General features: G+C 40.8%; 1 protein-coding gene across 1 annotated transcript; it reads right to left on the reverse strand.

Annotated features, from left to right (window-relative positions):
• Positions 1–630: 630 nt before the first annotated feature.
• kcnt1a (potassium sodium-activated channel subfamily T member 1a) lies at positions 631–25,302 on the reverse strand. Its single transcript, XM_070850359.1, has 31 exons — positions 25,136–25,302; positions 21,566–21,730; positions 15,680–15,759; positions 15,257–15,404; positions 14,896–14,943; positions 14,556–14,604; positions 14,315–14,374; positions 13,911–13,985; positions 13,738–13,821; positions 13,152–13,246; positions 11,796–11,976; positions 11,548–11,712; positions 11,195–11,331; positions 8,739–8,802; positions 8,436–8,544; positions 7,892–8,000; positions 6,715–6,864; positions 6,226–6,467; positions 5,908–6,124; positions 4,773–4,878; positions 4,450–4,622; positions 3,419–3,490; positions 3,110–3,244; positions 2,764–2,875; positions 2,478–2,579; positions 2,173–2,256; positions 1,935–2,063; positions 1,217–1,511; positions 1,052–1,114; positions 880–964; positions 631–748 (listed from the first exon to the last, which is right to left on the reverse strand). Exons 1-31 carry the CDS (start codon positions 25,300–25,302, stop codon positions 631–633), a joined length of 3,819 nt encoding a protein of 1,272 aa, XP_070706460.1.
• Between the last annotated feature and the right edge of the window lie 1,631 nt (positions 25,303–26,933).

Genomic DNA, 26,933 nt, shown 5'->3' on the forward strand with positions numbered 1-26,933 from the left:
AAAAAGGCTTTATAGGAAAGCTTTAATGCACATATCTTATTTAGTGTTGAATGTTAGATTTGATTTTATGTGATTGGTGGTAAATAGGTAAATGTATGGCCCAACATGTGCATCTGACTACTAGTAATCTCCAAAAAATCAAGAAAAGATGGATAAATCCCAGGCCGCCAACCTCTGCATCCTAAAATCTCTGATCTTGATGTTCAACACTTTTCCTGAGGGAGCCACAATCCAAAAGAGCAGAAATAAAATTTACAATTCACTCCGAAACTCTAACCAAGGGCGACACTGCAGGTGTGATGGCCCTGATTGAAAACCCTTCAGCTGTAGCTGAATTCATTTGTTAACAAGCTTGTCCATGGTTGCTCATCAGAGAGAGCTTTCACAGACATCAATGCACTATTCTTACATACAGCGCCTGTGGCACGTGGATGAAAATGTCACAGATGACGTCAAATGTCATCTGCCAAACAGTAGGCACTCATATAATACATTTGTGGACTGCAGTGCTGGAACGTTGTCGCACAAATTGTCCTCTTTCAGATCAGACCTTCACGGACGCAATCAGACCCCCGTAAAAGCTGAAGGGGGTGATTATGAAGGAGTGTACCAGTGACTGTCAGCATGGTATCAGAGCTGGGTGTCCTCTCTGGTGTCTATGCTGGACTCATGTCTCTCTCTCAGGCTGCTGCTGTGGACAGGAGGCTCCTCCGGGACGTGAGCCAGAGGGTCTGAACGAATCAAGTACCTAAGAGAGAGGGTAGGTGAAGAAGTCAGACAAGCTGTGACAAGGAAGCAGGCCTGAGTGACTCCGATTTTTTTCTAAAAAGCTCACAAAACACACGCACAATGGGAGCAACATTAAGGTATAACGCTTACACAATATCATTGAGCTCCAGCCTGGTGTCAGGAGAGGGGTTAATCAGGACATAGGACAAGGTGTTTTGGTGATCATTCTGCTCATCTGAAACAGAAACATTGTCTCAACCGGCAAACTGGAATAGTGACACGTGTATTCATAGTTCCCTAGGATCCTAAGTGAAACGCTTACCTTGTAGGTATCCCAGATTGACTCTGTTCATGACGTCACTGGCTGTCAAATTAGTAAGGTCTTCTACACACAGCAGTTAGACGAGAAACAGACACATTTTGAAGCAGACAAAGACATGACAATGTGGGAGAGGAAAGTTTTGAGCGCTCACGTGTCCATCCTCACCATATCCAGAGGTGGGGAGGCCCAGGTGCCTCATACGGTTGCGGACCAGCTCAGACAGCTCTTCCCGCTCAGAGCGTCGGTAGAGATTGAGGCGCTGCTGAGCGATGCGCTGGGCATGGTCCCTGCTCGAGTCCCGGTTTGCTCCCTGCCACCTCACGCTTTTCTTACTCAGGCGCCGTGCCCACTGCATGCTCTTCTTCCTCAGCAGGGGGTGATCTGACTGGTCATTGCTGCGAGACTCATCCCCCTTGTCCTTGGTGTCCTCGCAGTCGTCAACACTGACTGACACCTGCGACTGGGGTGGGGAGACAGGAAGTGAAGGATTAGTTATAAATCTTGGTAATGCTGTGGTTCTAGGCGTTGAAATGTCTCACGATCCACCATTTTGGTTTAGACTGAAATATTTTATCATCTCTTGCATATATTGCCAAGAAATGTTATATACACATTTATGATTCCCAGAGACTAAGGCCTACAGTCTGTGGTATCCACTTGTTTTGTTTTCATTTATTCTCTGAATGATTTCAGAATGACGGCTATTAAATGGATTGGCACACATGAGTAGCTGTAGACTCTTCTCTATAATTCATTTCATCTTTTATATGGCAAGATTTGCTGCACTCCACAGATTGCAAGTTCATCTGTATTAAACACGTTTTTGCATTTGAGATGAAGATTTAGCTCTATACAACTCACCGCGTCATTTCAGAGATCTCACCTCACTAGTGGAGAAAATGTGGGATTCTGTCCGATAGATCCCGATAGGAATTTCGGCACTAGAGGAGCAGAGCTTCTGGAACAGTCTGCCATAAGTACTGATCCACAGATCTTCTTCCGTTACTTTCATCTGCAAAAAGAGATAAATGGATGAACTATTAGTCAGATTAGATGACCTGCCATATGGCTCTGTGTCAGATCATTTCTTGCTTCTTATGCATTATTTCCATCTAACTCACAGCACAGAGGTATCCTGATCCTGGAGTGGTGTCCAGCCCCAGCAGCAGCCTTGCAATAAGGATCATGTAGTCCTTCACAAAAGACTGACAGAATCACAGAAAAAACCCAGTGGACATGAAGAAACTTGAAGCATGAAGTTTTCTATCAATGATTGAACACAAGAGGGCACTTTTGCTTTACAGTAGTGATGCCGCTCTGTTTCTTCAGGTGATACTGTTTCTCTGCTGATTTAAGACGCATTCATTTCTTTCGTCTGGTATTTAAAAGAGTCATCTGAGGTGCTTGGCTGTAGGTGTGTACCAACCTGATACAGCAGGGTGTCCAGCATGCTAATGCTGAACACTCTGCCTGCAGCGAAGGGTAGGCGAAACATGAAGGCCAAGTTGGAGCCTTTATCGCGCTCTTTCTGTGGGGGAGAGCCAGGGTCATCAGCATTTAAAGGTCTGTCATTTTTCTGAAGAAAGTCAGGTGGAAATGGCAAACATGACAATAGTGTGAAGGCAAGATACTTCTACAGAAAAAATACTATTTTCTGCATCTTGTGTTCACAATTCGTGATCATAATGCACACTACTCTTGTTATGTCTTACCTTCTCCAGCTTGGAGAGGGCCAATGAATAGCAGTCCTTTGCTCTGAACTGCATGAATCTCATGTTGGAGGGATGAGTAAGCTCGGTGATAATACTGAGACTGGGAAACAACCTTGAACAAGAGAGAAAGTGATTAAAGAAAGAGGAAATAGATGAGCCAGAGTCAGAGGATGAGACTAAATATCACAATTTATTGCCAAGCGTTCAATATCATCTTAGCAATACTGCTGTTTTCCAAATGTTGTTTCCAGTGCGGGCTTGTGTACACTCAACAATTTCATGTTAAACAGATGTTATAAAATTAATAGCATTAAAAATATGATGATGATAAAGTTTGATTAATTACCTGAACATTGTCTGTACATTGACAATAGTTTTGGCATCAGCCATGTAGTCTTCCTCGGCACTCATTGTACTCTCTTTATCCACTACAACCAAATTATCGGCGTAGATAATGCCACACTGCAGCAGGCTGTCCAGACTGACACACACACACAAAAACAACAATGGGCATAACAACAGCTGACATCAATTTCCCTGCACATCCGATTTAATCTCAATGAAGTACAAACTTCTCTTCAATATAATTTAATGAGAAAACAAATGTACAACATAATACAATGATAATAGAAGGAAGAAGGTTATTTTGACTTACTTGTCTATGGTCCCAGCCATGTAGTAGACCATAGGAAAACAGCAGATGGCTTCCAGAAAGTGATTATCTGGCCTACAGGAAACATATATGTTAGAAAATGAGTTCCATGTTGTTTTATAACATCCTCAAAACCACACAACAAATTGCTTGGTGAATAAAATAAAAGAATAAAAGAAACTGACTGGGCAATTCAGAGAGGAAAAATGTAAGATAGTGACTTTCTTGAAGTAAGCCTTGAATATAGTTAAAAAAAGCTAATACTCAGGATAAACTTTAGCCTTGCAACGTTTCTTTTCTTTTCTTTTATTTGAAATTTTGCTCAAAAACACACGTAACTTGCAGTGTAATGTAAATAAAATGTTATGGTTGGTGTCCCTCCTTTGTGTGTCTGTATTACTGCCTGTCCTCAACCATCACCACCCCTGACGGAATTGCTTTATGCATCTGCCCAGTCCTGCTGACTAGAGACCCAAGGCTGTCGTAAGTGCCTGAATTACGTATCCAAGTGTGTGGGTGTTTGTATTTGTGTGTGTGTGTGTGCAACAGCGATAGCAAAGCAGGGAGAGAGACCCGCATGGAGGGAGAGAGTTTATTGTTAAGTGCGTGTTTCTGTAAGTCCTGAGAGCTCGCATGTGGGGGCTGAAAAGGGACACATCAGGGTTGTCAATGAAAGCCTGCTTGGTGTTCACCAAAGAAATCATTTTCTTCATCTTTCTCCCCTTGTAGCAATATATATCATTCAGGTTCAAGGCAAAGCAAGTTGCTATGGTTACTGTCTGCAGCTACAGAGTGCAGCGTTTTTTTTTTATTTTCTTTGTCGCTCAAAGCACACCGTCACTGTGAGCAGCAGCAGGAGCCTAACATCAGGACTGACAATGGAGTTCCACCTCCACAGCCTTGTCCTAAGTGCAGGGCTGACATGAGCTTTTAGCATACATAATGTTTCCCAGCGTGAAAAGCTAAAGGACAGAGTGACGGGGAAGAAAAGGAACGCTGTGTGTGTATGTGTGTGTGTGTTAAAATGAACTCACGGGTTATCCAGCAGCAACACAATGGGGTTGAGTTCTTTCCTGGGTCTGTAATAAGCTCGGAGAGGCACGATGAAGTTATAGAGACCATTTCCTGCAGTCTCAGCAGACACAATGATAAGCTTGTTTTTAAAACCGTATGCCTTTGCATCCTCAAAACTGTTGTGCCTGCAACCCTGCATGGGGATGAAAAAAAACAAAGACGGAAAGGTATTTTAGGTTTGCTATTATGAAGTGAAGGACAGAGAGAGGGGGGAGGGAATGGAAGGAATGATGGAGGCAGTAAGTAATTTAGTGACTAAGTTCGAGGAACAGCGACTGCCCACCTGGTCCAGTCGTAGGCAGCAAAACGGGGCTTTTTCAGCCAACAGATGGCACAAGGTGGGCGAGCTCCCAATGTACGGAGAGTTAGGGGGATAACCTTTCACATACCTGCCAACAAATCCAAAAAGCATAAATGACACATTTCATGGAAACATTCTGTGTTAAAAGAATTTGTCAGGTTTTCTTGTTGTAGTTTTAAAGGAAAACAGAAGGTTAAAGCTGGTTTCCAGTGTTAAACCACTTAGAGGTTAAGAGACTGTTTAGAGGTAATTGTCAAAATATGCAGAATTAATTCAATTCAATTAATAAATGTTACCTTGGTAATTAGACAATGGTGCATTCAGGTTCAACTGCATGCTGGTTAAACTATTCCCAGAGTGCTAACAGGTAGGGAAAATATTTTGTTTTGTTTTTGTCAGATATTTTGGAAGGTTGCATAATGCAAAATAAATTAAACTGGATTATGTGTGACTGTGCTTAATTTGCATTTTGCAAGTAAAGGCCAGTTTGAATTTAAGACTTTAACATCAGTTTATACAAAAGTGGCACAATCAGGTTTAAGATACATGTCAAAACGTGACTTGCGTACTATACAGTTCAAGCAAAGACGAACAAATGTATGTGAAAATAGAGCAGTACCAGTGGTGGTGATGAAGTATTTACAGCTTTTACCTACCAATGTAAATATATTCCATTGCATGCAAAGTCCTGAATGTAAAGTCTTTCTTGCATAAAAGTACAGATGTTTATGTAAAATATACTTAAAAATGTCTAAAGTAAAAGGACTTTCAGGAAAATGTAAATCATGTAGTTAAAATTATTTTACAGTTCAATGAACAGATCTCTATAACTAGCATTTTAGTAAGTGCAGCTGAGCAAAACCACATTATTCTCTTCTGAACTGTAGTGATGTAGGAATATAAAGTAAAATATGATAAAAATACATGTACAAGATTTTGTTGTTGTTACTTTCCATCAGTGGGAGATAGACAACTTTTTTCATAATTACAGTAGACCAATCAGTAACTGTTGCTCAAATTAATTTTAAGAGATTATATTTGTAGTTTTCTTGTCTCCTTGTGGTTAGGTTTTCATAATATGAGTATTGATGTTCATATAGAGAGACAGAAACTTTACTCAGTAGATGAGTGGCCTTTCTCATCTGTGAAGACGGAGTCATCTTCTGATTGGTCACTGAGGAGGTCACATGGCAGAATTGAGGAGGAATCTGCAATCTCCTGAACTGGAGCGATGCTCGGCCGGCGCCCCCCTGTTCCATTTACAGTAGGTGGGACCAGTTTACCACCTGAGGCGTCAGGTGGACTCGTATTCTGAAGATCCATGGCAACGGTGCCTGTAAATCACATTCAGCTGAGCTTCAAATCAACAGTGTCTCCACAGTCTATCCATATTCATCAACAAGAGCAGTTTATCACGCTCTCCTCATCCCCTCACCCATGCTAGCGATGATGCTGTGCACAGGAAGCTGTGAGGGTCCGTCATAGAGTCCCCCGGTAGTGCGGCCCTTCCTCTTTTTCTCCTCTCCCTCCTGGTTGAAGATGAAGGCGGAGTTCTCCTCCTTGGTGATGTTGATGTAGTAGCAAGTGTCTGTGGCAGCCATAATGTGGCGTGGCCCAGGGTTCAGCAAAATGCTCTTGTTGTCTTCCCTCTTTATACCAATCAGACACACGCCGTACCTGCATGTCACATACTGGCTGTTAGTATATACTTGAGGAAAATATCTAACATATGTATGACTCATATGTATGGCTCAAGGGAATTATAATGCATTGGTGCAGGACTTGATTATACAAGATGATACCAGGTGATACCACACGAGCAAACAGTAACAAAGTACTGCATGTTCCACCCCTGAAAATGTTTCACCACATTTTCAACTTTGCAGCATCTGAGGGAGATGCTTTAGCTTACATGTCAACTCACTTCTTGTGAGCATGAAAGGAGGCGTATGTGAAGCTTTTGCCATTATACTCTCCAAAGAACTTGCTGTCACACAGTCGGATGTGGTAGACCTCGTTGCCGGAGCAACATCCATACATCCTCTGCCACTGCTCCGGAGACTGCTGTCCTTCTCTGCATTCATTGAAGGAAAATACAATCAAACATCGGATGAATCAGCAAACCTGATACCTTTTAAAAGAGTTAGAAATGCACCACATATGCTTGAGAACATCTAGTCTCCATCTCTTCTCCCTGCGTCCCTTCAGACCCTTCAGGTTGTGCTGGCTCTACTGAGTTCTCTGGTGAAAGCAGACAGCTTGATCCATCTGTCAATCAGTCTGCTTGGCTCTAATAGTTCCTTTGTAATGACTTCCGGTAATTACAGTAATTGCTCAAGCACTTTGATGGAGCTTAATGGGCTACAAGAGATGCTGAGATCAACCCCAGTTTACATACTTGCTTCTTAGTGCTTAAGATGACTAATAAAGTTCGCACTCTCTGGCTTCCACACTGTCACTCATTGTTAAAGACAAAATTATATGCTCATTATTATCAGTATCTCCTTGTCCCTTTTAAACTTACTTCTCACCGAACATTCTTGATGATCTGCACATCTCTAAATTTGTGCACCGAAATGCACAAAAATGCATGTACTTTGTAAAAATACACATTAAACACATCTTTGCATGAACATACTCCTTCATGCATAGTCAGACAACTATATCAGACATTCACATGCATGTGTGTGAATGAAGTCCTGTACGTCTTTGTACGTCACACAAAGCTTCTCTTTCTAAAGAGTTGTCAGGAACACAGCAAGTGCTGGGGCCCATTGATTCTCCTTTTATGCGGTTTAGATCCGTTGGCATGCTGTGAGAAATCATTTTCCTCCGGAGAGCTTTTCACACCGTTTTACAGAGACCCCATCCAACAATATCCATGATGGTGCCGCCTGTTTAATGTACTCTCTGTACTTCCTGCCGTTTTTCACAATGACACACAATGAACTAAGACTTTTGTCTTCGCTTGTCCTTATTCACCTCTCTGTGCCAGTCCCACTGGAACTGCATATACATCAGCAGACATGAACACGTGAATACATTTGAACTTTGCAATCACACTAGGAGAAAAAATCAAAACGCCTGAGGTTTTGCCTGACCGTCCACGGGAAGTGTGCACAAGGAGCGTGACCAAGGTGGAGGTGGCAGGACACACACAGTTGAGGGCTAACATCGCGTACTTGAACTCCTCCTCACACACAACATGATCTGAAAAGGAGCAAATGAGCCCATCAGAAGCATTGTCTAAGATATAGAAGGTATATTATCATGAGTTACACCGGAAAACTTACGGGAATTTTACAGGAATAGTTTGATATTATAGAAAATATGCTTATTTGCATTCTGGTGAAGTGTTAAGAGAGAGACAGATACGTTGCTTTGATCTGTTCAATATGAATCTAGCTCTCCTTTCATTTTAATTCTGTTTTAGTCTCCATCAACAAAATATCTGGCTCTTCTGTCTATCTGGTTTTAGCAGAGAGCGATGGAGGCTGCAGAAAATGATGCTGAAAGACACTTTAAAACTCACACGCAGCCATGCGATCCATCATTAAAATAAAAACAATGATTGTAGCTTCATAGATTTAAGCATGGCAGAAAGCAAATGAGCATTATACAGAGACAGATTAAGAAAACTCTCACCTGCAAATTTTACATGGAACTTATTTTCAGGTTTGAGTATCTGGACATAAAGAGGGCAATTTGGAGCAAAGTCCTTCACTGCCCAGGCTCTCAGGATGGTCTGATGATCCTGGGAGGAAACAGTCAAAGTTAATGCATTTTCACTCTTACCTTTTCCAATGAATCCCCTTTAATTAATAGTAATAAGTGCCTTTGTGCCTGACAGCATTGATGACTTGAGTTTTTGTAATCAAGTGAATGACAAGTCATAATTTGACAGAGGTATGACAGAGAGAGACAGACAGTATTTGTTGCTCCTCTTACCGCAGCCATGCGATCCACCTCATTACGGCTGCTTAGAATGAAACAAGCCTCTGCGTCATCCATTCTGCAGCAGCGAAACAGGTGGACAAATAATAGAACAAAGTCAAAATACAGTAAACAACAACAAAAGCACACTTCTCAAGTACAAATCAGCAGAATCGCAAATCCCTGCAACAAAAGAGTCGGCCAATCAAAAGTCAACTGAGATGACCTTCGCCTCGTCAGAGGAGATCCCAGCAACGTCCTTTGATTCAATATTTAATTTAACTTTAACTTAACAGTCGCACAAAGATTAACCTGAAATGCTCTGTGCTGTACTGTATATGTGCTGTGAATGTGGAGCTGTTTTTGCATATGATTAACGCAGCCAGGAGAGTGCAGAATGCAAAACAAGTGTGGGAGGATTTGAAATCGTGCCAGATGCACGATGTAAGCTCGACACACACCCAGTCCTCTACTTTTACAACCCTGCCAAATGTATACAACAGTGAAGTTATATAATCAATTTTATAAAAGTAATTCTTTGGTGTTTGGTGTAAGGTGTTCCATACCTCATGGCACAGGACTATTGTGTGCTTTTTTATGTCTCTGTTTTTTGTTGTTTCAGTTTGATCTTTTTTATTTAAAAGAGAGAGATTTTTTTTTTTTTAAAAGAATGGTCAAATTGAAGCACGAGAGGCGAAGATATCCTGACTTCTTGAGTTCCTGGTATACCCTCAGTTAGTAATGCAAGGTTTCTAAAATTTCCAGAGAGCCTCATATTAACTGTTTTCAATGGGTGTGTACCACTAGCAATGACAGGTAAACTGTTTGTGTCAGGATTTCACACATACAGGTCAACCATTTTATTTTCCCTCTGTGCTTGGCTGTACCTCTGTACTTGGAGACATGCATGTGATGACGGCTACAAAAAGAAGTTTGACTTGACATACAGATTCAAGCAGGTTTTTCAGTCCTTTAATCAGGGTTAAAAATTACCATGTAGTCTAATTCAAAACACTTTCATTACTTAAAATTGTCAGAAAAATTATGTTTGCTTTGCTCAGACAAAAGTGGTCCATTTCAGAGCTGAGTCTCAAAAGAAATGGGCATAGCTTGAATGAATATTCACAATGTTGTCTGAGTATGAGGCAGCACAACAGCTCTGACAGGCCTATTTAATGGCATTAAGGTGACATTAAGGACTGAAAGAATAGAGATTCCTATCCTACTCATGATGGTTTAATGGCTTAATTATTTATACCTGCCAAATTTGCAAATTAGAATAATGTTAGCATCCACTATGGGTACATGCTGCAAAGTCAGATGGACTATCGCAGGAATCTGCTAAGCTTTCTTTATTTTTTCGAGGCATCAGGAATAACAACATAGTGCATTTAAGTAAACATCTCAGACCCCTTCCTCATCCTCTAAAATGATGTAGCTACTGCTCAGGCCAATCACTAAGATCTACAATTCTTTTAAGTAGGCCTATTGGTAAAATTAAATGATGTTTCACCTTTAATTATAGCTATTATAGCAATTAGACAAATCAGTATAATTTCTCAGAGCAGCTGGATGTGTATGGTGAAGAAAATTCTTTGCTAGTCACATAGCAAATCAGCAACAAAACTGAGAGACTACTGTTACTGTTAGTGTTTGTGGTAGCTATTTAACCATTAGCTATCTCCTTCAGGACAAATCCAAATAATACAGCCATTACCAGAGGTGGACCTGGACAATAAATCTCATTGTATGCAGATGACCTGCTCCTTCAGACATTTCAGACCCCCTTTCACACTTTGTGAGTGCAAGTCAAATTTGAGCAAGAGTGAACTTCTGCCAGTTAGTGCTAACTTGAGCCTTACCACTCCTCACATTACCTAAAAATTGTCTGTCATACTACTTAGCTGCTAATCTTTGCTCCATGTTATACTGGTTTTATAGTCATCCTGGCCACAGCTGGTTTTGCATGGGCAAAGGGCATGTGCTCCATTTATCACCCACTTCAGTTTAACTTTTTTACCTGAAATATCTACCCTTAACCATGCCACATCACACAAAACCTGCTGTTTTTTATGTCAAGGATGTTGTATCACTTCAGTTAAAGTTGTTTATGTAGTTATTGTTTCACCTAACTTTACATGAAGAGTAGAATGTGCTACAAGAGTATAACCTCATAAAGTTACATTTGATTTGCTCCCCTTTTTATCAGTTATTTATAAATATGATTATTATCATTATTTCATATCTTTCTTTCAATCTTAGTTTTTATCTATTCTTTCTAAATCCTGATTGCCTATACAAAGTTTTGTGGTGATTAATCTAGTAGACATTGAGATATTTAACTGGACAAGTGTCATCTTTGACCTGCTGGTGCTAGAAGCCATGGTGATAATGTTTTCTTATAGCACCTCCCATTAGTCCAATCAGTGCAATATGTGAAGTTGTCCTTCTCTTTAGAACATGTCACTTACTTGGCCCTTAGCAGGTCCTGGTCTTTGAGAACAGATCCTTGTAGATAGATGACCCTTTGAGACCACAAAGGGATCTGCAGCACTCTCCTCACCTGGAGGTCCATTTCACTTGGGCACAGGATCACCACATAGTAATCCTTTAAGATCACACAAGAACCACTTTAGCATCAACTGTGGAACACATGGGGATCCATGTAGAGGACTTTGCTTTCCTTGTGTGTCTCAATTACTGTCTTTTCTGAATCACAAGAGGTATTTTCCCTTAACATAGCCTTGGAAACACACTTATCAGAATGTATGTCCACACTTCTTCAGTATAAAAATGCATGTGCTTATTTAGTGTTGTCTGGTACCTGCAGTCTGGGATGGGCGTAGAATTCATTGAGAAAATCCATGAGCAGGTCTATCTTTAGTGTGCTGACACACAGCACTACGTGTTTCTCTGTCTGCGCTCTGTGGCGGCTATAATTCCCTCCAGACTTCTGTCTCTCCATCCACAGGTAGATCAGCTCCTCAAACTGACACGCAACAAACTCAGTGAAACTAGACTTCACACAGGAACATTCAGAAGTTACCAAAGATTATTTCAGCATCTTTCTACCTGCAAAGGCAACACCACCAGAGCCACACAGATCATGATGACCACCAACAGCTGGGAGGGCCATATGCGGGGGGTGACGTCTCCAAAGCCCACGGTGGAGAAGGTGACAATGCAGAAGTAGAAAGAATTGAAGAGGGAGAGATTTTTGCCTGCTCGCTCCAGGTGCTGGATTCCACATGTGCTGTGTAGAACAGGTTAGATAAACCATGTGTACAAACAGACACAACACAGAAACATAAAGCAGTAATAGGCCATCTGATGAGGAATGTCGATGTGTCCTTGGGCAAGACAATGAACCCAAATTTGCTCCCGATGGTTGGCCAGCGCACTGCGTGGTTGCTCACTGCTATCAGTTTGTGAGTGTGTGCGTGAGTGGGTGAATGAGCAGCAAAAGCCTTATAAAGCACATTGGATAAAAGCAATATATACTGTAAGTGTAATGTTTAATAATTATTTACACAAAATGCATGCAAAAAGAAATTGAAAGCTCGATACTTCTCCCTTATTTCTCTGTTCACTTGGTAAAAAATTTAAAGAAATCTTCTAATTTCCTTTTGTTTGCTAATTAAAACTTGATCTTTCCTATAATGTTTCTTTTGCAAGATTATTTACTCTCCACTCCTTTTCCTGTTTTTGGTTTATCTGTTCCCTTTATTTCTTATTGACAGCTCCACTATTTACTAATCATTTCTTGAGAGTTTGTTGCACAGAACTATGTAATTTGGTACTGATAACAGGGAGAAAAGAGACAAGGATCGTTATATTAGTAGTTGGTTAGTTAGTAACATTAGTTGCCTTTTAAACACAAAAATATTTATCAATTATTCATCTAATTTTAGAAAATTCTCTTTGCCAGTAAAAAAGTTGAACATTTTTTCATGTTCAACTGACCTGAAGTCAGCTAGGTTACTCTCAAGGTTATCTTAGCATTTGATTCTTTCTTTCCTTGAAACTTCCCAATAAATTATTTGGAATTTATGGACCTGAAGGAAAGTTCCACCAACATTTACCAATCTTCATTTAACTTTTATGATGCTGAGATTGGTCGCTCAACAAGCCATACACTATAATAAATATGTAGACTATCATAGACTTGTCTCTAGTGAAATATACAAAAGCTCTGGAACCTACAAAGCTTAAAATATATATTTCTTGTGCTGTATCAGCACCTCTGTGATGGAGTCAGATACAAATATAACATCAGATACAACCTACACTATAATTTAATAACAGACCTGAACTGAATAATTAAATATAGTTTGCTTTTCTTTTTCTTTTTCAAGTATCCTTCACACAAAAGAAAAACAGAAGAACCTCACAAACTGCTTTAAAGAATCCTTAAAGAAGTAGCCTCACCCAGTGAAGACCAGGCAGAGCAGGGTGCAGATGAGAATGATGACCTGGTTGAACATGGCTGAGTTGGTCCTCTGGATTGCTCTGTGGACATCATTCTACCCGATAACAACAGCAAACTTTAACATTTGATGCTAAAAATGCAACTCTACTAATGTAAAATAAATATATCAACTTGAACCTATCAAATGTTCTCTCTGCTCATTCATCTCATATGCAAATGGGGGTGGCAGTGTGGTTCTACTCGTGGATGCTTCCTGCTGCAGCAATACAGCCAAACACCATGAAATACAGAAGACCATGATAAAGTGCAGAGAGGATTGCAAATAATCCCCCAATGGAAGCCCTCCAGGGTACACACAATCAGTGCAGAACCAACGCAGGAGAAGGATGTGTTGTTGCCAACAGCAGCTGCAGGATGAATGACTGTGAGCATGAGGGCCTTTATAGATCAGAGCAGCGAAATGTGATGGTTGTAATAGCCTAACTGTCAGCGGACCCAGCATAGTGTGACTCAGAGCTTCCTGCCTTGACAAAGTCATTAAAATGTTGATTGCAAACAATTAAGCAACTGTTTTTCTTCACTCACGATCATGTTCTCCAAAGCACACTTGGCGAGCCAGCAGTTGAGAAACACGGGGATGAAGATGTTCCTTATTGAAGGCCAGAAGATCTGAGAAAGTGAGACACATTTAAACAGTCCGTGCTCAAGTGGAACACAGTTTAGATCTAGTGGCGTTATGATTTTTTTATAAGTTTTACCGTAATGATGAACGGAACAGTGTTGATCATCTCCAGAAGAAAAGACACCTGGAATATCTGCTCCCAAATGTTCCCCTTAAAATTAAAAACATGCACGGAAATTTTAACAGTTTCACCTGTAAGCGCACAATAGACAGTGAGTCACTGCAGATATACATTTCTCAACTGTCACTTTCCGCGACCACTTAATCCTTCACCTCAACCAGATCCTGTAATTACCATCTATCCATAATGTAGCTGTGACAAATGGCTCCTTCTAATTACGCCACTTATGGACTGTCAATCTCACAGACTGTATGTGACTAATTGTGCTAACTGTCTTACTGTTTGAAGCCTGTGTATGTTTATTTTGTGTGTGTGTGTGTGTGTGTGTGTGTGTGTGTGTGCGCGCGCGCGTGTCTTACCTTGTAGCTCAGGTACATCAGTAACATAGTCTCCAAGAAACTAATGATGGCCACAATCACCTGCACAAACCAAAACAGAATCTAATGAACACAAACTCACATTGCCGGTTCTTTCATGTTTGATCAGATGGTCAAGCATCTGTAGTTTAGATCAGGTGAATAAATCACCTCAGTTCACACACTGTCCCTCAGTTCATGAGAGTTTGCTGTTTTTCTCTGTATATATTCTGATGTGACTCACTTGAATGGCCCAGACGGGAACTTTTCTATCCACCCAGAAGATCAAGGCCCTGTCAGACAGAGCTCTCTTTTATTAACAGTTAGTTTACAATAAAAACCCACTAAATTGGAGAATAAGCATTATTATCTGATATTATACCATCAATGAGAGATAAATACAGTCAAAATAAGACTTGTCAACTATTATACCTTTAGATTGGTATTAATAAAGTAAGACATCATGTCATATGACAATGTGTCAAACATTGATCTCACGCTAAGAATATTGCTCCTTCTAGAGGCTACATAATAATTTTCTACTAATTTGCCCCTATTAACATAAATCGCAACCTTCTACTTACCAGTTAATTTCTCTGTCCTGCACTGATCCGTTCCACTGGCAGTCAACACTGTAGAATAATGATACAGAATGATGCACTTAAAGTAGTGTTCTTACATTAGATTTTATACAATTCAAACTAGGAAATCCATCAGTCTCTTAAATCTTCCTGCTCGCCTGTCTGAAATGTAAAATTATGATAAAATTATGATTTAAAATGTTTAAATACTTATTGACAGACCAGTCAAAAAGTTATTGCTGTTGGTTGCAAAACAGTTTGTTTAAATAATCTCTTTGCAAATTATTGACTTTTTAGATTTTTTCAGACTCCACTGTTGTTTGTGTGTTGAGACAAAAAGGCTCTTCTCTTAGTGCAAACAAACCATTTGCTGTTGCCACTGGGAGCGTTTTGCTGCCCCGCGCTGTGACTGGCGCTGGCACCCTGACCGGGATTGTCTGTTGCCACTCGGATGATGTACAGCAGACAGGTGAGCAGCTTCAGGGAGAAGTTAAACACACGGATCCTAAGACCTAAAGATGAGAGAAGGACCCATTTTCCAAACAAATACTCACTACAAACAACACTAAAGCAAAAGAGGGATTTATTGTGACTTTGTCGCTTACATGTGTGCAGCATAGTAAATGCATGGTTGCTAAGCAAGAAACTCATGGGATCTCTATGCATCTGGGTCTCATTGGGCACAAATGGGGCTACTTTTTTTTTTGTGTTGTCCTTTAACAGACTTCCAGTGCACAATTGAAAAAACTGTAGAGACGTGAGAAGATAGCCTGCACCATCCACTTACTTGATCTTTGGTTTTTGATGAAGAAAAGCTTCAGACGCTCCTTGAAGGTGTTTTCGTTCACATAAAACTCAACCTGCACCCTAACAGGGAAGAGAAGCACGGGAACCGTCACACAACACTCAGGAGCACAAACACAGCGGGTCACGCAGATGTTGTTCAAAATAGTTTTTAAAGTATGAAATTTTACGCAGCATGAATATTCATAATGTTGTTTTTCTAATCATCTGCCCGAGGAGGGTTTGGTAATTACCTGCCTCTCATTTTGTTCCCAATCATAAGACAGCTGGATGTTACTTTAGGACATGCAGCTTAAAATAAAGGAGCCAAAGAGTGGCTGTGGTTCGGTCATCTTGTTAGGGTGCCTCCCAGGCGCCTGTCCTTGGAGGACTTCCAGACAAGTCCAACCGGGAGGAGACCCTGGGGCAGACCCAGAATTTGCTGGAAGGATTATTCATCTTAACTGGTCTGGAAATGTCTACGGATACCCGAGGAGGAGCTGAAAAGTGTTGGAGAACAACATGTGGAGTGCCCTGCTTAGCCTGCTGCCATTGCCACAAAACGCCAGATAAGCTGATGAGAATAGATGGATGGAATTTGATAGAATAATATTGGATTCATTGTGAAAGAATACTACATGTTGGACATTCATTTGTAAGACACGGCAAAGTACAGACGCAGAAAAATGAGTCAGAGAGGATAACTTATAGAGTAGGTAGCTAGGAAACACAGAACATCTTTATGCTAATGTTAATATACAGTCTTCACAGTGCTACATTAGAGAAGTTAAAAATAAAAAGACAGTGCAAGCATAAGAGAGATTAGAAGAATTTGAGGCTGAGCTGCTCCTGTTGCAGTAATCCTAAATTTCAACTCGAGGCTGAAAGGTTCACAGTGGGGGGGAAAAGGCAGTGTGGACTGCTGGATGCACCGACATCCCCTTGGTGTGCGCTGCAAACACTGTTTCAGGTCTGCCCTGTGATAAAACTGCACGAGAGAGCGGAGAAAACCTTTCAGCGACGAAACAAAGAGCTCTGAAAGAGGAATCCTCTGTGATGAGATCAGAAAACAGCTGGCCAGCAGCAGGGCAGAGATGCGCTCTGGAGGTAAAGACACTTCAGCTGAGAGGTGGATGTCTCGTAACAGGGTCCTACAGATTGCTCTCTGCCTGTCTGTCTCTGTGTCTCACCCCTCCACCCACACACACACACGCACACACACTCGCATACACAATGGTGGGAGTAATGACCCATAATCAGCTCCTGTTGAGCACACAATTACAAGGTGAAGTGGTCTGACATTAGTCATACTGCAGTGTCACATCAGAGTTTCAGGCAATAAGACGTGCAAGGAGTAATCAGATCTTTTAAAATGACTAATTGAGGCTTAGCAAGTTCTACAAGTGTAATCATTCTGTACCTCAGAAACAGGCCTGCTCTCATCAAATCAATTAACTGCAAGGTGTTCATCACCAACAGAAAAAAATAAAAGGCTGCTCTGACAGCAAAAGGTAAACTGTAACTTTTACAGAGCTGAAATAATCAGTCTATTAATCAATTCGTCAATCAACAGAAAATTCATCAATTTTTAATTCCTATCCCTTTTCATTGAAAATGACCTAATATTACCTGGTTCTAGCTTACCAATGGAGAGGATTTCCTGCGTTTATTTGTCTCATATGATAGTAAAAAGAATATATTTTGTACTTGGCCAAAACAAGCTATAGGCATATAATCATAATAATCATTAGTTACAGCCCCTTAATGAAACTCTAATTAAACAGAACAGAACTAAACAGAACTAACAACTATTTCTAAAAATAATTAGTTTTTTTTATCCTTAGGCAAGCATGCTCAATAGTCACTGGTTGTGATTCCAAAAATATAAATAGTTTCTGTTTTCTTATTTTCTTATGTAACAGTAAAATGAATATTTTTTAAATAAAAAAATAAAAGACACCACATTGGACTTTTTGAGATCAACATTTTTTTTTGGCACTTTCTGACCTTTTATAGATCATACCGACAGAAAAGTTCTTTTGAGTTTGAAATGTTGGCTGCACAACATTATTTCAATGAGTCACTTTGGGAATCGTGAGATTCACCATGTTCTGCTGCTGTGAGAACCAAACAATACGACAACAATGAATGATGACACTCGTTAGCTGCAGCTCTATTTGATACCACAGAAGTTGTAAAATAAATAAAGAGATAAAGCTTTGACTATATAAACAGGCGTTTCTGTGCATCTCAGCAGTTTTTGGGCGCGCTTATCAAATCGGTCAGAGCGAGCGCACGTTGTTTGCTTCCTCCGTCTTTCATCTGCAAGTGTATTGCATAACTGCAATTATTCTCAGTCGAAAAACGAAAAATAATAATAACAGCAGAAACTTCTCACACTGTGGTACCCATTCAGCGCGCCCTGCTCCCCCTCCACTGACATTAGGACATCATGCGCACGTACAGAGGAACTTTGCTCCATGTGGCCCTACCTCTGCCCGGCATCACTACCAAAAGGGTCCGACCTCCAAGTGCCCACTGACGGACTGACCCACGTTGGGATGACGATCCTCGGATCCATTGTGCATTAACACCTGTAGCTGCGTCGTGCAGTCAGCCCGGGATTCCTACAGTAATCTCTTGTCCAACGCGCCTCCCCGCAGCTCTAAAATAACACCGCACTGACTGTGTTGGTCATTATTTTAAAGATTTGGGTAAAAAAAAAAAAAATGCAAACACAGCAACGAGAAACTCCTCTTCAAAAAGAATCTAGAAACAATGCGGTTTGATTAGTCATTTCTTTTGAGGAATTAAGTGTTTATTGGAATATTTTTAGAAATGTATACATGTATCTCTCTCTCTCTCTCTCTCTCTCTCTTTTTCTCTCTCGTGCTCGGGCCTGTTGCCACAGCAACGTTGCTATGTCAGGAATAACCCTAAGTGATGCTTTTGCAGCATGGTCTTCTCCTGTAGCACTGCAGCTCCTGACAAAGCTGTAAACATTCACTGGGGGAATGCTGCCATGGAATCAGCTGCAGACAAACATGATTTGTCTTCTTTTTTTTTTGTTTTTGTTTTGGTGGCATCATCACTATTTAGTGTCTTAGAAACTCTGTCATCTGAATCCTCCATGACTTATTGCCTACAAAGCTCCAAAGCACGCACTGTCTGTCTTTCTGTTTTGCTCGTCTTTCAAGAGAAAGCAGCAAGAGGCGAACAGAGGGGAGAGGGAGGGCTCTCTGCTCTGATGATGTGGAGGCTTTGGCATCCTAATTGACAGACAGCAACAGCACCAGAGAAGAAAGATGGTTTCTCCTTTGGAGTTTGAGTAGAAAAATGAAGAAGAACCGAGAACAATGAAGACGGCTCGGCTCTATTTCTGTCTCACTCTCTCGTCTGTGTTCCACCCATCACTCCCACCTTTTTGTCTTCTCTTAATTTGAAGAGTCTGAAGTAGTGACCTCCTCCATGAGTCAGAGCTTTAGAAAATACCGGAAGAGGTCACTCCACTTGAACCCCCTTCGCCCACACGGGTGCTGTAACGCCACTCAGTGTGGATTCCCAAGTTACATGAGAAGACCCACACACCATCATTTCTGCCTGTGACATTTTCATGTATGCATTCTGCATTTATGTACCGCTAAGTTTAGCTCAGATAGACGTCATTTAGGTGGGGTGAATGAATTGACACTGAAAAAATGTGATAAACAGTAAATTAGAAGTAAAAGGAATTGCAGAGAAAAAGTGGGAGAACAGATGAAAGGGTACAAAATGAGAATGCACGAATGAGAGAGAGACTACAGCACGTCAAATAAGGCTGAGTATGACAATAATGTGTATTTGCATTTGTTTCTTCTCATGCATGCCTGCCTTTGAGAAAGGAACCTCTGAGTGATGGATGATCCCTGGGCAGATGTGACCAGTGACATTTGGGAGTTCACAGAGAGCTGAACACAAGCATGGTGACTGACCACTGAAAATCTAACCTGAAGCATTTGTCACCTCCAACAACGCTATCTTCCGGGGACAGAGGACGGGTTCACTTGCAGGGAACGAGCAGAAAAATGATAATAACTGTCTAAATAGGAGCTGAAAATGTAGACAGCTTTATTGAGGAGAAAAGAGTGGTTGTTGCAAGGACAGCTGGGGAAAGGTCACCTTTGACTGAAAGCATTGGCAGAGCTGGTTGTTTTTCCTTGTCAAATAGATATGTCAAATATTACAAACAGCACTGCGGTCTCAAAGGTTAGCTGCTGCTGCTGTAATCACATCTAAAATTATGTTTGATCATCACTCTCCTGGCAGAACCCCAGATTATCTACTGAATAAATGTCTTCACGAAAAACAGACATGAGTGTAAAACTACTTGCTCTAGTTCGTTGAATTCAGCGCTCTTCAAAACCACCGCAATATTAGAAAAAGGAGACACATTTTTCTTTTTCAAGTTATTTTTTGACTGTTTTAGAATCTAAGGAGGACAGCAAATGAAGCAAATCTGAGAAAAACAGATGACTGCAACTGATCCTGTCTATCAAGCTCAGATGCTGCAGCAGAGTACAGTACTGAAGGCAGAAAGTACGGATGGACGACAGAGGGACTCGTGGTGAGAGCTCACAAGTTTGATTGTGAATTAGGTCACAATGTGGATTCAAGTTCTTAAGGGAATGTATCAAACACGCACGCACACACACACATGCACACACACACAAACCTGGTCATATTTCACAAGTTCTTCTCAAAAACCACAGTGACGCAAACACTTCACCCATTTCAGCACCATGGACAGCACACCACAAGCTGCCATGTTTCTGGCATCATTTCCTCTTTTATGGCTGACAAACTCGAAGGCAGAAACACCACATAACTGGGTTAGAGTCCACTTCAAGCTGCACTTGTGTGTGTTGGTCTGCATGCTAAGGCTTCAGGGTTAAGACAAGGTAAACACTTCATGCACAATAACTCTGATATATATAGGCTTTAAAGTAACACTGCCTCAAAGGCGGGTCAAGTGGGATTGAAAAGCTAACTCAAGTATTTGTCAGCTGTAAAAAAAAAAAAAGACATCTGGCGATCAGCACTTTTTGATATGAAAGCAAAATGAGAACTAACAAAGTTGTAATGAGAACTGGTCAAGAGGAAATAGAATGAAAAACCATGACAATATATTACAAATAAAGAAAAAATACAAAAGAGGAAGAGCAGATGCTATTGGAGAATAGACTATAAAGAGATTTTGGTAAACTAATTTGCTTACAGGCTAATATGTTCCTTCTTTGTAGCAGTCTTAACAATTTAATCATTTTGAAGAGACAAATCCTTTTTCACAAGTGTTTTACAGTTGCAACTTATTATCCCTTTTATTACTCATCTGCTGATTTGTTACCTTAAGTAATCATTACGGTCTATAAATGGCAAACATAATTTCCTAGATCCTGACCAACAACAATCCAAAATCCCAAATTAGTTAATTTACACTCATAGAAGAAACTCATTGAAACAAACGTATCGCTGAAGGAGATGAAGCTAATCAGAATTCTTGAAATGTTAGGACCCACTAACCAGAAGGTACCTTAGGGAACAATACAGGCAAACTCCACAGCCGGGTCGCTTACACACAAACACCCTAAAATATTTTAGTCTTCTTAGTAGTGAAGTAGTGTTTAGAAATAAGACAGAATCTTGTTGATAATCAGAATGGATAAAGAGAGATGGATACTTTGGTTGCTTTTCTATTTCTGCCCTTTCTATTTTCACACAGCACTCTGGTCCTGGATTGGTTTAATTCATGGTGTCTTTTGAGCCCATGCGTGCTGCCCATAGTAATATGCGTGACACAATAATGAAAATGTAATTCATTCATGCATTCGTTGATTCACGCACTGTTGCTGACCTGTCATCATTCTGGAAGCTCTGGTCCCCGAGCAGCAGGTCTCTGAAGCGGAAGCGGGGCGGCAGAGGAGGCACCTCGCTCTCCAGCTGCTCCATTTTAAGAGTGGTGATGTCTAAGATAACCCCGCTGCTGCTGATGTTGGTCTGAAGTGGCGTTGGAGAGGAGCTGGAGGAGGGAGAGGAGAACAGTAAAGAACCAGAAGGGAAATGAAGGGAGAAAGAGAGGATAAGTGCAAAAAGTAAAGGGAGTTGGAAGGACAAGCAATGCTGAAAGGGAAACAGGGAGCAGGAGAGGAAGCAAGGGACAGAAACATGGGATGGACCAGTGAAGGTGGTGGATTGATACAGGAATGCAGACAGGTATGGGTTAGAGACAATGGAAACGAAAAAAAGATAGTGTCACAAACTAATAGAAAGCATTTCAGCCCAGTCCAGAAGATTCTGAGTTTTGGTGACCACCCATGTAATTAGCGTCTTTTACTGTTTTTCTGTTTGCAGCTTTTTTAGTAAAATGAGCTGTTCTGTTACACAGACAATAGGAAGCACAGCCAGCCAACATCTGTTCATCTAAAGCAGCATGCAGAACTACCTCACTGCTTTTGTTCAAGGTGACACAAATAAAGGGTTTGGATTCGACTTAGAATCAACACTGCCATGTCTACCATTTATTTTGGTATTTCCATTTTTGATACGTCCACTCACACGGCTACATTTTAGGGGTACATATTGTAATGTCTGACAGCTATAATCACTTGTTACTTTTAACATTAACAGTTTACATTTAAACTACATTATAGCTAAAATAATGCAACACGTTGTTTAAGATTAAACCAGTGGTTGCAACCTTTTTTTTTGCTTGTGACAGAAAAGCAGTGTCTGGTTAAGGTCTCTAGTCAGCATTTTAGATGTCCGAGAGGTCAACAGTTCCATCAAAGAGTGGATTCTTCTCTAACCTCCTCACAAGATTTTATTAAAGAGGCACCACTGGACTAAAATACCCAAATGTACATAAAATAGTTAGAACTAGAGAAAATCCCTCTAAGACACTGTCGCATGAGTCTTAAAGGTCCCATATTCTGCTCGTTTTCAAGTTAATATTTGTTTTTGGAGGCTCCAGTACAATAGATTTACAGAGTTTAATGTTCCAAAAACACATGGCTGCTGCAGTTGTTTTTAACCTCTAAAGACCTGGCGTACACATGCGTGGACATCACATTTTGGGTTATATTACCATAGTAGTTAATTCTGCTTAGCTGGGGCCGTATGGACATGTATGTGGGCAAAATTGTTGATATTTCATATTGTTTTTTGCACCGTGATCTTCAAAACATGTTCAAAATATGTTTTGTATGTGTTATAAATACATGCAAAAGCAGTCAGGAAAAAAAACTGCCATGTTCAGGGTGGAAATAAAGAGTTTTGCACAAAGGTGACTTTATTGTGTTTTCTGGAAATCAAGACCGATTGTCCACATATGTGGACATAATTTTTCTGTAAAACTACACCATGTAAAAAGATGATGCTTAGGTTTTATACTTATCAGGGTCCAATAAGCCCAAATAGCAAGGAGAAATAAAAAATGCATATCAAACAAGAGCTCGGGTCTTAAGAGGTTAAGGCTCTGTCTGAACGCTCTGTTTTAGAACAGAGGAACGATCTGCTGATTTGCTTTCACCTTAGATGTCTTTGGGTTAGCTGGAGTTGGAGTTAGTGAGGAAAAAACAATGACGGACGCTCGGAGAGCGGGGACAGCTGGCCTGCTGAAGGGCTGGAGGAGGTCACGTGATCAACAGATCCCCCTTATGACATCATGAAGGGTTGTCACATACATTTATGGAAAGATGGAGCAGGAGAGAAAAAGAGAGGATGGTATTTTCTCTGTCTGAGGGTTTCTAGTGACACATTTCTATGTTGAGAAGACTTTTAAAAGTTCTATTTATTCATTCTATTTTATTTAAAGAGCTTGTTATGCGATTTATGGGACCTTTAAAAAAACAACTAACAACTTTTAATTTTGATACTTAAAGTACATTTCATTGGTAATACTTCTGTTAACTTGACTTGATTTGCAGTATTTTTCCATCGTTGTGTTGATACAGTTTTAGTAAAGCCTCTGAGTACTGCTTATTTCCCTGGCTTCAGCTCATGCTATCACTCAGCTTGAGGCACACATCATTAATCCTATCTAATAATCACAGATCGAGGACTCAGATGCATTATTGTTAATAACAAACTTTAGGATTGAAACGTCGAGTTTGCTGGATAGAGTGAACAATTTCTTCTGTATTTCTGCCAGCAGATGTTGAGACATCTCTCCCAGTTCTCTCCTTATTCAGTGACAGCCTGAGTAACATGCAAAGGAGGAGTACACTATAGTAGGATGTTACCTTTAACCCAGGATAAGGTGGTGTGTGAAGATGAACTGATGTCGGCCACTTGAAGGAATGAGATGAATCAGAAACCTCAGTGTGAATGGATTGTTTCATATCCTAATATTCTACACAGTTTTGATATCAGATAACACAGCATAGATGGTACTTTTGGGATATCACGAGCTTCACTTACTGGAGGTTTTTGCGCATTAACGCGCATTAGTTGAAACCACATCTTTACCCTCATCCATTTCAAATTAGTCATCACAGGGAAACGTAAGTGATGTATGATTCAAATGATGTGTAAAAGCTTTGGTGTGAAATCCTGTTGGTTGAAGACAGGTGCTGTTTTTCAGCCTCCTGTCCAAACAGATCCCTGAAGAAGCATCTACACAATCTACAGAAAGGGAAGGCAGGGAGTGTGGAAAAGCTTTGAGCCTCTCCACCTCTTCTCTCCATCACCCTTGGCTGTTTGTTTTCTACAGTGCTCCATTAAACTTATCAAACTTACTGCATAATAGATGAAGGCTATATTTCCCATGTGGTTTTGTGGAATTCATCCATCTAACTTAGCCAAACAAAACCCAGTGGCAAAGATGGCCACTCAGATCTCACACTGGAGCATCATTAAAGTAAACAGAACGCAGAGCAAAACATGTTGAATGGGAGGCTTGATAGTAAGATCGTTGAACTCAACATCTGTATGCCCTCTTTGGGACTTACAATGTACATTTTTAACACAAATACATAGTTTTTCTTTGGCGAAAGGTGACACAAAACAGCCACACAGATGAAGAGTCCAGTACATTTCAATTCACTGTTCTTATTATTAGTTCTAGTAATGCAACTACTGTGTGAAATCCAGGGTGTGACAGTGAAAGCTGAGACAGAGAGCCAATGACACAGCTGAACACCCAACAGTGGTGACAGAGTACATGAGCACACAGTGTGTGGATGTAGCTCTGGAAAAAACGCATCCAAACTAAAATCACCATATTTACGCACTGCAGCACAACCAACGAGTTAAAAGAAATATAAAAATTAAAAAAAAACTATGAAGATATTTGGCACTTCTTCAAAAAAAATCTCTCATCTACAAAGTAATAATCAAAAGCACTAACTTAATAATCACTGATCTCCTCGTGTTAGACTTATAGTTTGCCCTCTCACTGCCTGCTGCTGCTGCTGTCCTCTCTTACCGTGGCTTGTGGTCGTTCACGGTCCCATCATCGTTCACAAACGTCTGATTCACGTAACATTCACTGCACATTTTGGCCGGAGATCCGGCGCTGCCGTCGGACTGGAGAGCTGTGGTGGTCGGCGTTGAGTCCTCCTTGACAAAGTCGTCTCCCTGGGTCAATTGCATCGGAGGGTGATCTTCCCAAAAAGGAGTGGACACCCGGAGAGGAAAGACGCGCTCTTTTAAAAGCGCGGGTGATATCTCCCCTGTGTGGATGCGCCTCTCCCTCCCTTCACCTATCCAGGTGCATCTCGGAGCTATGGAAGAGTTTTCAGTCAGCCTACGCAGAAAAGAGGCTGCGAGAACTGGCTAGTGAACTCTTTAATAAATGGGCAAACTGAAAGAAGCAAATTCAATCATTTGAGGGGGAAGAAAAGAGGCCGAGGAGAAGGTGTGAGGGGGAGATGTAGTGGGGGAGGCAGAGGACAGGTCTGCAGCAGAACATAACGGTGGTGACAGCTTTTCCTTCCTGAGGTAGCTGTGCACCTAATGACATAACTGTTGAATTATCACCCAACTCTTGATGAGGAGAGAGATTGGCACCATCTGTTGGAGGCTGTGGGTCTCTCCAGTTCTTCAGAATGAAAATAAGCAGTTTAAGTGCGAACAAAGACTCAGCACAAGAAGAAATAACCCTATTCAGCCTGACATGCAGAATGCCGACACATTTACTCAGAGCTGAAACTGTGAAATAAAGGAAAAATCATTATCAGCTTCAAACAATTATTATTTACCACAGAGCTATTGGACTGTTGTATGTGTTTTTATTGTTATTACTGTACAACCTACGCATGTCAAACATACATCACCATCATCAGTGGTGGAAGATACTTTCACACCCTTTAGTGAAGTGAAAGAACCAATACAAAGATGTTAAAATACTCCATTCATAGTAAAAATCTTGCATTCAAAATGTGCAAGCTGTGCATTAATGGGAGGACAGGGAGAACGGACACCATTTGTAAAGTTCACTCTTTGGTAGAGCTAACAATTAAATGCCATCTGAAATGTGACAGGTGGCCCCAAGTACACACTGCTTAGCTGTGACGGATCACGAGCCAAAAAGGCTGGGAACTACTGGTGTAAACTTTCTACATAATTCTACATAAGCAAATTGTATTTTTAATGTAAAATCTGAATCTGAAATTTAACTTTGAGGTAGAATGTACAATATTTCCTTCTAATAAAATAATAAAGTGGAGTGGTAGTGTAAAGTAGCATAAAATGGCAATACTTAAGTGTAAGTACCTCATAAAGATAAAGACATTGCCCCATTAACAAGTCAACTCATCATATTACCTCTAGACAACCAAAACACATCTGGATTCTTGTCATGGTAGGTAAAAGGGATCCTAATAAACACACCAATGTCACAGTTACATGATGTTTGTCTATCAGGACAGTAGGCTGATAAGAAATACAATAACTTGATGATGATGCCGTGATTCATGGCTTACGTCAAATCTGAAAATCCCACATATCCTTCCACCTCGTGCCTGCTGTCTGTGTCTGTCAGGTGTGCTGGGCTCAAGCAGCAGATCATCCCACCTTTCACACAGCGGAGGCCCAGGAGGAGTCTAATATTCTCTGACAAACAGCAGGGGAAGGCACAGGGACCAGCAGCACCGGGATTAACAGGCCGCTCTTGGGATAAGAGGTAATGCTCAGGGTTTCTAATACCAAAGACAGTGATTGTACCGCAGCCTGAGTTTGGAAAACATAGAGCTGCATAGTTGAGTAGGAAATTTTCATATATA

Source organism: Pempheris klunzingeri, chromosome 19 (genome assembly GCF_042242105.1).
Source record: "Pempheris klunzingeri isolate RE-2024b chromosome 19, fPemKlu1.hap1, whole genome shotgun sequence".
NCBI lineage: Eukaryota > Metazoa > Chordata > Actinopteri > Acropomatiformes > Pempheridae > Pempheris > Pempheris klunzingeri.

What these genes read in the sequence shown, in the direction of transcription:
- kcnt1a (XM_070850359.1), bottom strand. Translation starts at nt 25,302, where the DNA reads ATGCAATTGACCCAGGGAGACGACTTTGTCAAGGAGGACTCAACGCCG. An exon ending in TCCTTTCATGCTCACAAGAA is followed by an intron (nt 6,468 to 6,714) that starts GTGAGTTGACAT and finishes TGTGACATGCAG; the next exon opens with GTACGGCGTGTGTCTGATTG. An exon ending in CTGGAGCTCAATGATATTGT is followed by an intron (nt 749 to 879) that starts GTAAGCGTTATA and finishes CCTCTCTCTTAG; the next exon opens with GTACTTGATTCGTTCAGACC.